At 48.9% G+C, this 11,067-nt stretch overlaps 1 protein-coding gene across 1 annotated transcript; it reads right to left on the reverse strand.

Moving 5' to 3' along the window:
- Window positions 1-6,669: 6,669 nt before the first annotated feature.
- TCF21 (transcription factor 21) lies at window positions 6,670-9,947 on the reverse strand. The gene is made up of 3 exons (XM_039707783.1): window positions 9,570-9,947; window positions 8,754-9,206; window positions 6,670-7,207 (listed from the first exon to the last, which is right to left on the reverse strand). Exons 2-3 carry the CDS (start codon window positions 9,201-9,203, stop codon window positions 7,118-7,120), a joined length of 540 nt encoding a protein of 179 aa, XP_039563717.1. The 5' UTR covers window positions 9,204-9,206; window positions 9,570-9,947; the 3' UTR covers window positions 6,670-7,117.
- Window positions 9,948-11,067: the final 1,120 nt, after the last annotated feature.

Here is an 11,067-nt window from a genome sequence, read left to right on the forward strand (position 1 = left end):
GCTGTGTCTATCTGCAGCCAAACTGAGGGTGCTGGCCTCTGCTCCCCCTGTCCAGCTTGCTTCCTACCTACCCCAGCAGAACAATGTTAGCATGTGCAGACAGCACCTACTGCTCTCTGAATTATTCCCATGGATTTAAGTAGAGGAATATCTCAATTCCAGATCTTGGAATTAGCTTAACTTGATGCTAATTGACAATGGTGAGAAAGAGATACTATGAGGGCATATATTCAAATGTTGATGTCAGGCAACTCACAAATCAGGTAGAAAAGGTACTGCAGAGTTAGGTAACAAATGAACAGAGGTTTTCAATGTTGTAATTTAGGGTATAATATTTAAATCTCATGTTATGCTTGTTCTTGAACTTGGCCTTTTGCTCCCAGTGACCTTTAGTCTTCATGTACATGAGTTGTGAGATACAAATAGCAAAGAGGGTCACCACAAAGAATTTTTGGCCCATAAAAGAAGAAAGCAGTTTGATCTAGAAAACAAGTGAGAAGAGCATGAGACTGCAGCGGCCCATAAAAGAAGAAAGCAGTTTGATCTAGAAAAGTGAGAAGAGCATGAGACTGCAGTGAGAAAAAGGCATCAAGTATCTCAATTGCTGTAGTTTCTAAGGCTGAAGTAACACTGATAAATAAAACAAGGCTGAGGCTTATCTTTCTTTGTGTTTGGGTTTTAGCAAGGTCCTTGCTATGCCTTTGGCCTGTTTGACTTTCCCAGAAAGTATCCAAGCATGGTTTTGGGGTACCATATGCCAGGGACTGTTCTTAACCTTTGGTGAGTAGAATAAAACTCAGGTCTGTGAGAATGTGTGCCCAGCCACAGCACTGACTGTTGGAAGCAGAGCGTGGTCCATAACCTGCTTTATCTGTTCTAGTAAGTGATATAGATACAGATATCCAGCCTGAGAGGATCACTCCCCACACCTTAACTGATTCCTATCTTTGTACAGAGTTCAAAGAGCAAACATCCCTGCTGATTTCAGTGTGCCTAAGAGAACAGCCCACAGGTTTGTGCACTGGTGCAAGCCTATTCCAAACTTCGGTGTGAGCCTTCAGCCAGTCATTTGTCATCTTTTTTTCTTCCCATCTGTATAACAATAGCAGCAGCCTCCTGTAGAAGAACATTTGGTCATGAGGGGACAGCCAAATGCTGCAAGATTACTCCTGTCTTCTGTGTACTTTGTGTATGGACTCTGAGATGCCAAGAGCGTAAAAGTCCCTATGTAAGAAAAAAACCAACATATTATCAGCAAGGAAGAACTGTTCCCATTCTGGTCACCTCGGCCATCAAAAAGCATCACAGGAAACAGGATGCTGCAGCAAGAGGCTGTGCTGACACTTGGATTGCTTGTCTCACACGATGGTCTTTGCCTCTTCCCTGACAGGGGAGGGAAGTGCTGCTGCAGCAGCCTGGGAAACCATCCAGGGACAGTTATCTGTGTGAGCACATCCCTGGGAACGCTCTCTGCCTGTGCCCACTCCTCCTCCCCTGCTGCTGCCGTGCAGGCTTTCACAGATGTTCCTCCCAGGAAAAGGCAGCTGCAGCTCTCAACCTCCTGGTTTCCATCTCCCCGGTGGTCTGGCTCCACCCGTCTGTGATGGAGCTGCTGATAGTTCCTCCCTTCCTGAACCCATCCTGCTGCAAGGACTGAGCTGTAGTGACCAGAGGAAGAGGAATCATTCTATGCCTTTTTCTCCCTTTCTTTGTGTCTCCTAGCTGTGTAGCTATACCCTTGCTTTCTTTCCCTAGTGTTTCTGATCCTTGTTTCTTAAACAACTTGTAAACAACCGAGAGAAAACTCAAGACTGTAGATAATCCATATTTACAGTTGGATATGGTCTAATAGTTTACACAACAGCCTGAGGTCTAAATAAGGATTGGGGTTTTTTCTTTGCTCAAAGAGAAGGACCTCTTAAATTTTAAAGTGAAGGAAGGATTTGCACTGGTTTTTATTTTCTTGCTTTTGTTATGATCTTTTTTTTCCTTGCAAGGAGGCTTTGAGGATGGTGTAACAGTGCACGCATGCGCGTTGGCTTAAAAACGCGTTTCATCTGTTTACAAGTTTCAGTTTAAGGGCAAAACCCTAAGGCAAGAAAATGCGTCATCCCTGGACTGTTGTGACCCTAGGGTATGTCCGTGCTGCATTTGGGAAATGGGATGACTTCCATGCCTGGACCTATTCAACATCAGTTTTATACTCGGAGACACCAGTGTCTAAACTGAAACCAGTTACTTGCAGAATTTTGCTGGTTTCACAGTCTTCTGGCAATGGTCCTCCCAAAGGTAACACATGGATTTTCCCTATCCTTGGAGCATAAATTCTCAGAGCATAACTTAGGTCAGACCTATGGCATCTCAGAATTGCAGAAATTCCCTAAGCCATAACACATCAGTAGCTTTGCAGCACTAGCAACAGAAAAGTGCCATTATTTCTAGTTGTGCCACTTCCCATCCATGAACTATGCTGGGCTGAAGAGCATGAAACAACCTGTGGCTGAATAGTGAGCACAAGATGGTATTTAGCCTGTGGGCCTGCATTTGATAGCACAGCCTTAATATGGGAATAGTCAGTGCTACATGGGCCAGCAATGAACACAAACAATTTGAATCTGACTGTTGAAGAAATTCTGTATGGAGGATTTTCCAGGTGTGTATATACATAGGAATTACAGAATGCTTGGTTGTTTGCTGCTACAAGCTTCAATTTCATTGAAATAAAAATTTTGTCAATGTAATTGAAATTTCTTTTGTAATCCTGTCCCTTTTGGGAGCCTAATCTGCATTCAGATATCCAGGCAAAAATTAAAATATCCGTCAATTTTATCAGATTATACCCTCCACTCCACCAGATATGTGTAAGTTTTGTTCTCATTTAGGAAGTTTATAACCTGCAATTAGCCAATGTATTTTGCATATTTTAAATTTTTTAACTAAAAATTATAATGAGAGGAAAAGACAAAAGGGTTTTGGCAAAAATTGCCTTTTGAAAAATATATGTGATTTGTTAAAAGGAAACAAGCTTTTTTCAGGCAGACACAGCTGAGGGGTTGCAAATACAAATATGTCAAGCAAAGCTGTGCTTGTGATCTTATCATTATGTCTAGGATTCAAACCACTTCCCTACAGAAGAAACCACACAGATTTTCTGTGTCTTATTTTCTGAGGTGAGCTGGGAATTTTGACCTCGGAGTCACTTTAAGAAATAGGCTATCTTGCACATGTGCTCCTGATGCACCTTGACGTTTGGGGGCACGACCAGCACTGTGGCCTCACTGCCCCAGTCAGCACCCAGAGCAGCCCGGCATTTTGCAGGTGTCTGCAAAGTGAGTTTCTTGCTATGCTGATGCTTCAGGCTGGCAGATTTCCATCCCAGTGGGAGAATAAGATAAGCCTAAAAGGTATTTTCTGTAAGACCTTAGAGACTGTGAAAGCTTCCGCGAAGGAGCACAATGTCAGTACCAAACCCAGGAGCCTGAGCACTGAGTCCGCACTGCAAATAAAGGCTTTGCTAGTCTCTAGCTGAATTGAAAAATGGTCATGAAGTAGCTGGGTTGAAACCGGTTTCTTTGCAAAGAAACAAAGAAAAAAATACTAATATTAAAATCAAATGGAACTAAACAGCTTTTATAAAGTTCTTGTCTTAAAATATGTATGTCCATAAGCAAGTTTTCTATGAACCCATGAAGTAGCTGGGTTGAAACCGGTTTCTTTACAAAGAAACAAAGAAACAAATACTAAAATCAAATGGAACTAAACAGCTTTTATAAAGTTCTTGTCTTAAAATACGCACGTCCATAAGCAAGTTTTCTATGAACTTATGTCCTGTGACTGAAACAGCATTTGGAGCTTCATCTACAGCTGACACTGCTCTATATGCTCTTGTAGCCAATAAAGGCTGAGCTCATGTTGAAACCCTGCCTTCAGCTGTAAAATTTATAGACTTTTTCTTTACTCAGCTGCCTGTTTTCACACACACAAAGAAATATTAAAAATTATAGTAACTTAGTTATCTTTGAGACCTCTGTCAAATCTAGCTGAAATCAGGCAATGAGTTCAAACATTACTAGGAAGGAATGTATACAGACACTCACACAGCTGCATCTACATCCCTGTAGATACAAAAAGATAAACCAAGTCAACTTTTTTTTCCACATGAAAAAGGGATATAAGTATATTTTGGTAAATAATAAAATGCATCACTTTGTACAGAAAAGCAAAAAAAGCAAACAAAATATTTTCTTTAAGGTCACTGACATCAATATTTAAGCCTGTTCCTTCTTTTCCTTAGCACATTTGCAAGTTCCTTTCAAAAGTATAAATTGCTTCAGTCAGACTAAACATACATTTTCTGTTTGCAAATATTTTGCGGTAAAATTGCACTCAGCAGCAGGGTAGAATAATTTCATTCATTGTTCTCTTGAAGTGCGTAGTAGAACTCTTAATTCATCTATGAAACTTGGGCTGTTGAAGCCAGCTGCCAGCACTGTGCCATTACTGTCGGGTCTGTGCCCTTAACACAAGAGGTCAGTGGACTAGGAGTTCCCAGCCACATAAATGACTCTGGAAAATATGTTCATTGTCTTCAAAATTGAGATAAAGCCACTAATTGTTTTACAGTCAGAGTAAAGTAATTATTTACCTTTCTGTGTGCTGCTGGCTGCTTTTGTTCATTTCTTGTTGCTTTTTGTTTCCTTGTTGCTGAACTGTTGCTCAGAGGCAAGGGCTGAGGAGGTGCAGGGTGCTCGAGGAATAGTTTAGTCCCCAAGAAAATTGCAATGTAGACTGCTAGATAAAGAAACCAGCAGTACGAGAAGCAATGGTGTCTGCTGCTGGCATGTACACAGTAAGCATCTTCAGCACTTACTGTTCCTGCAGCTTTTGGCACATGCTTGCAGCTGTCTTCCTCACTTTTGATGGGGTACCACTATATTCCTCCCTTCCCTTTCTTCAGTGTTGCATTTCAGGTGGCGAATGAACACTGCACATGGTTAATTAGCTAGGAAGGTGCTGAGTGCAGTTAGCAAGAATTGCAAGACAGGGTGGTAAAGAAGCGTGTGTTAAAATATTCAGAATTTAACTCAATTTTATGCGCATCTCAGATGTGTATCAATTTCTGCTTTTTAGAAGGAAATCAGCACCTTGCTATGAATCTTGACCAGTTAGTAGTTACTATGGATTTAAATTGAGATTTTGAGTGGTTAAATCCAATAGTTAGTGTCAATTCAGTGAGTAAATTTAGAGGTTAAATTGTGTGTTTGCTGTATCAGTCACCTGCACTCAGCTTAAGGCCAGGGGCTCTATTCTGTCTCCCCTAAATAGACCAGCAATTCCCACTGAATTTCCCAGTGCCTGTGGCAAAGAAATCAGCAAATCAGCCTGTACAGCCGTGGTTATCAGAGCTGCTTGTCTCTTCAGCAAAAGCTGTGGCTGTCCAGGGTCTGTGTGTGGCCGCAAGGTCGGTCAAGGCCCTGTGTGTAAGTGCACGTCTCACCTGGCGCAGTCCTCTCCACAACAGTGAGGTTGCGCACGGTGAGGCCAGGCACAGATGTCTGCTCTTAATTGTGTGCCATAGGGATAAAGCTGCACAAAAGTGAAATTAAACAGCTCTCCCCTTCAGAACCATTAGGATGATACAGCAGGTCCTGGCCCTTTTCATAATGAGGGTTGAGATGTTTGCACAGTCCTCGGTTCACAGCGAGTTGCTTTAATTAAAGCTAACCTAGCCCACGCATGAACCCGACTGGTGAATTTGGGTCGCCTGGAGGACGCGCCACCTCGTCCAGTTATCTCGGGGGAAAGTGGGGGATGAGAATTAACACAATCCAGGCTGCACGGATGCCCGAGGCAGCTCAACACCGGCCTGCGGGGGATACCCCGGGGAAGGAGCCCCCGGGAGGGTCTGTGGCCCCCTCGCTGCCTGTGACCGCGCCCCGGGTCCTGCCGCCGGCCCCCGCAACTAGCAGGGACGGAGAGCCGGCTTGGTCCGGGGGACGGCCCTGCAGCCCCTGCTGCCCCTCTCCCGCTTTCGGCAAGAAAGTACCCAGGTATCAAACGGAACCGAGGGCTGGTATTGAAAGAGCAAGTGAGGCGGAAATTTAAAGCCCCTGTGCTAATAATAACAGTATAAATAACCGAAGACATCTTGTAAACAGTGCGGTCATAACCCTGAAACATTAAACAGCGCGGTGGGATCTGGCGCATCAGCTGCCGGCGGCCGCTGCCGGTGCAGGGGGAGCGCCCCGCACTCCTGTTTATCTCAGCCCCATCTCCCACGGGTGCGCTGATCGATAGAGAGGAGATGTTTAAGTTAAAAATTCCCGGCGCTGAGGACCGACTGTACTTCATCAATAGATCACTGTTCCTGTCCCCGCGGAGCGGAGCGGCCGGAGCGGCGGGGGCGGCTCCCGCAGCGCCCGGGCGCCGGGCTGCGGAGCCGGGCCGGGCTCCCGCGGCGAGCTGCGGACCCGGTCTCCCCCTCCCCCAGGAGTGTGCTCCAGGTCTATAGCTCCGGGGAAGCAGACCTCCTGTGGCCCGGGGCGGAGGGACGGGATCCCCGCAGCGCGGCCGCTTCGTGGAGCGGCGGAGCCGGCGGAGGCTCGGTCCTTCCCCCGCCGAGCCCGAGAGTCTCAAACGAACACTTAACACCGCGCCGTGTTCAGTAGAAAGGAAGGTTTATTCACAGAAATAGAGCAGAATCTGCTTGAAGAAAATATATCTATATATCTTTAGGGTGAATTACTTCATAGAGATGACTGTCAAAGTCAGTTTTTCTAGGCATCTACATATTTCACAGGTCTCAGACAAAAGATACACGCGGGGTAGGTTTTGTTTGATCTCTGTCTTTTCTCTAGTAGCTCTTGAACCAGCAAGGCTGTGGTTGCAGGACACTCGACTGTACACGCATTTAATAAAGTTAAATAGAGTCAGGATCTCTCGGGGTGGATGGAGTCTTTCCTAGGGCATATTTGGTCTCCTCTGCGCCGGGAGAGCGGCTCTCCCCGTGGCTCTGCCGGGGCCCGGGGCAGCGGCGGGGCCGCGGCGGGTCCCTGCCCGCCCCGCCGCCCGCTCCACGGCCGCGCCGGGACGGACGCTGCTGGCCCGGCCGCGGGGCTCAGGATGCCGTCGGGCCGCACAAGCGGTTTGTGTTCACCACTTCTTTCAGGTCACTCTCGGGTTTGCCGGCTACCATAAAAGGCCAAGTCTGTAGCCAGGAAAAGACACGAGTGGGAAGGGGGTTACACATGGAGAAATGCACATTGCAACGCTCATACCGACAGCGGGTCCGGCTCAGGAGCGTCCGGGCGGACCGAGCCCGGCATTCCCCACCTGAGTCCACTTCGGGCAGCCAGAGCGGGGCTCAGGCCGGGGCAGTTGCCGCTGGCTTCGGCAAGGACCGTTTTACCTTTCCCCGGCGGCTGATGCCGCTTTGCCTCAGCCCCGGTGGTCCCACCGGGCATCCTCGGGACGGCTTTCTCCCTCCCAGAAGGGAGGGAGAAAGGAGCCGCCCGGCTGCGGCACATTCGCATGCCCCCGGTACAATCGCCGCGGGCACCCCTCGGCTTTGGTCGAGACGGGCGTGGGGGCTCCGAGCCGCGGGAGCCTCCTCACGCCTCGCCGCTACCCCGGGCACAGGAGCTGCCTGGGGCCCCGGCAGCGCCCCGGCCGCTCTCCCTGGTCTCCCGCGGCTCGGGGAGCATGTTTTGGTGTGCCTCTGTGCGGAAGGGGAGGGAGGTTATAGCTATTGGGTGCTGGTTTTGGTTTTTTTTTTTTCCTATGTTGTTGCGCTGAGGATTTTGTTTTTAATCAAAAATTATCTCCCAGGCCCTTAGCAGCTGACAGAGCGGGTAACGTTCTTTTCCCCAGAGTCCAGAGCTCAAAAGGCAGTCTGACCTCAGTGAAACGTCCCCAGCTCCCCTCTGTGATCCATTTATGAGTCAGGGTCTGCACGTGTGGGCAGCATAAAGGCTGTATGTCTAAAAAGAGCCTAGGCAGATCTTGCTTACCCCTGGTTTACATAATTTGTGTATATTTTTAGAGCTGGAAACTGGATATTTCTGGCGGCCGGGTATGGTCAGGAGATCCAGGGCTGCTCGGGAAAATTTTATGTGGTGGGAGCAGCAGGAGGGACACCACACAGCCCAGGGAGAGGCATTGTGGAGTGTGCCTGGGGCAGACACCTCCTCTGGGGAGTCTGCATTGGTATTTATTTCTCCTGTGCCAGTTTACAGGTATAGGATAAATTTCCTGGATGCAGCAAACCTGAACAGTTGAGCACAGAACCCCAAGAATCCTGCATTTGAAAAGTTAGGGCCTGGGGACAGTATTGTGTCAGGAAACACTGAGGTAGAAACACAGGATAAGAATAAATCCTGGGTCCTTCCTCAAACACACCCTTTTCTACCCAAATTCCTATACCTGCCCGCTTGCAGGTAGAAAGCCTCTGTGGTTTCTCAGTCATTTCACAGGCAGTAAAGTATAAAGCCTGCCCCTGCTTATTTGTGGCCAGCGTGGCTGCCTGTCTCCTGGAAGGGATTGCTAGGAGCAGCAGAGGGGGCCTAGGAGGCTTGGTGCTCAGGGCACAGGGAGCCTGTCCCCTTGTACAGCACCGATTTCCACCCCAGTGGCAGCAGGCTCTCTGTGAGAAGCACAGCAAAGTTTTGTCCCCGCACATGCCCCATGCCAGCCCCTCGCCCACCTCTCCCCACGCACACGCACGGAGTGCCTGTCCTCGGCGGACTCTGACTTACCAAGTTGACTGGGTGGATGTAGCCGTTCTCATACTTGTCATTGGCCAGGATCTGCCTCAGGTGAGCGATGTAGCTGGAGGCCAACCTCAAGGTGTCCAGTTTGGAAAGTTTGGTGTCTGGGGGCACCCAGGGTAGGGTGGTCTTAAGCCTGGAGAAGGCTTTGCTAAGGACCCTCATCCTCGCCCTCTCTCTGGCGTTGGCAGCATTTCTCTGTACCTGCTTTCCCTCCTGGCTCACTCCATTTAAAGGGCTCTTCTTGGGGGGAGCTTTTTTCCTCTTGCCCGAGGCCCCTCTCCCCTTCTGAGGGGAGCCATTCTCGCCATTGGATCCCTCCTCGTTGCTCTCGGTGGACGCCCCAAACTCTTTGTTAGTATCCATTTTCAGGCCATCGCACTCCAGCATCTCCACCTCCTGCAGATCTTCCACATCACTGAGGGACCCAGTGGACATGGTCTGGAAGATGCCAAACGACCAGCAGGAAAGGGGGGAGGGGGGGAAGAAGGGCAGCTCCTCAAATCTGTTTCAAGGCAGCGTAGGAGAGAAGGGGCGCCAGTATTTTCCTCCCCTTCCCTCCCCGCCCAGGACTAAGGCACAATACCAGTCCAGAGAGGATCCCCGCCGTCCCGCCCCCCAACCCCGCTTTGCCTGTGTTTGAGGGAGGGAGTGAGATTGTGTGAGAGAGGGAGAGAGAGAGGGAGAGAGAAAGCCGAGGAATTTAGTGAGGACACTAGTAATTTATCTGGGGGATAAGAGAGGCGGATCCAGCCCAGGGGAGGGGCCCTGCCCACTGAGCACACCACATCCCCAATCACAGACCTTTGCACAGGACAGGGAATGAAGTATCCCAGCAAGCCTTTGCCGAGAGCACGGAACTGGGATTCAAATCTTCACAACTGGACTAAAACAACTTACTTACTCTCCCTGTGCTCTGTCTTTCTATCCTCCCCCTTCTTCCTCCTCCTCCTTTCTCCTTCTCCTCCTTCTCTTTTCCTTCCCCACTTCCCTTTACAGCCCAGGGTTGCTCTCCCCCTCTCTGCCTCCTAGATGACCCAGGCAGCTGGTGTCATGATTCTTGATGAAAGCCAAAATGGGTCATGAGCAGAGAGAGCAGCAGATCCACCAGCCAAGCCTTCCAGGGAGCTTTGTAATGCGTGCCGTCGAAACGCTGTCCTGTAACCTAATCTGGGGGAGATTTGTGGATGATTATATTTGCGAACGCATCCTGTCCAGCTAGTTGCATATTCCAGGAAGGGAGTGCTCCGCTGCCTGGCCAGCAGCGTGGACCTTGCCGTCACAGCCCAGGGGCTGGAGGCAGGAGGATCTGACTTCTTCCAGCCTTCCGGGGTGACGTCCGACATGTCCCGGTCCCTGTCGGTCTCTGAGTCCTCCCAGCTGTGAATGTTGCGGAGGCTTCCTGATCCACAGGTGTGCCAAGCGGCCAAGATCCCAGCACTCTGTGAGCCCCACTGAGCCGAGGGAGAGTGTTGTTCTGCTGGGGAGGGTCTTTGTGGCTGTGGCTAGGGCAGCAAGGGTGTGCATGAAGTGAAGGAAACGGGGTGGGGGTGGGGGGTTATTGGATGGTAGAGTTCCCACAGAAGAGAAACCTTTACTGGGTTTGCTGAGCAGTTGTCAGTGGTTCATTCCTCCATACCCGTGGACTGTTTTGTCTGCTGATTCGTGCATGCTCAAAAGTCAGGGGTTTTGCCTGAATGAAGAAGCAAGATAAGGGATAAGGCCCCTCCTGTGCGACTGAGGGCATTAGGCTGGGCTCTGCAACCCCTGAAGCCAAACATTCCCAGTGGTTTTGCCACAAGTGTGAGTGACTGGTTGCTGTGTAGTTTGAATGAACAGACTTATGCTGATGTTACAAACTTATGCACTTGTGTATTCAGTCTGAGCAGGGCAGGCTTTTGAAAACAGTTAACTTTGTGCTATCACTTCTTCCCCTCCATGTAAAATAGTCTCCTAAATCCACATTTGGAGCCCAAAGAGGCCAGTGAATCAGGAAGTTGCTCCCATAGCTCCTTCCCTACTCACACTCTTCCTGAAACCTCACAGGTTGCCCTGCAGTTGGGATTTTGAACACAAGGGGCTAAAGAACTGCACACAGGGACTGCTCTTATTGCAGGATCAATTCCACTTATTCGCTTATCTGAGGATTCACATAGCTCCAGAAAAAAATATGCAGCCTCAGATGTCACCAGTGGTTTCATAGTTAATCCAAAGTCACTGCAGCCACAGGAAAAGTCTCTTGCTGATCTGTGTAAGCACCACATAGAGTTTTCTGAATGCACTAAAAAACCCAACAAAAACT

The sequence above is a fragment of the Passer montanus genome, unplaced genomic scaffold (genome assembly GCF_014805655.1).
Source record: "Passer montanus isolate IOZ18808 unplaced genomic scaffold, ASM1480565v1 scaffold2, whole genome shotgun sequence".
In the NCBI taxonomy this organism is placed as follows: domain Eukaryota; kingdom Metazoa; phylum Chordata; class Aves; order Passeriformes; family Passeridae; genus Passer; species Passer montanus.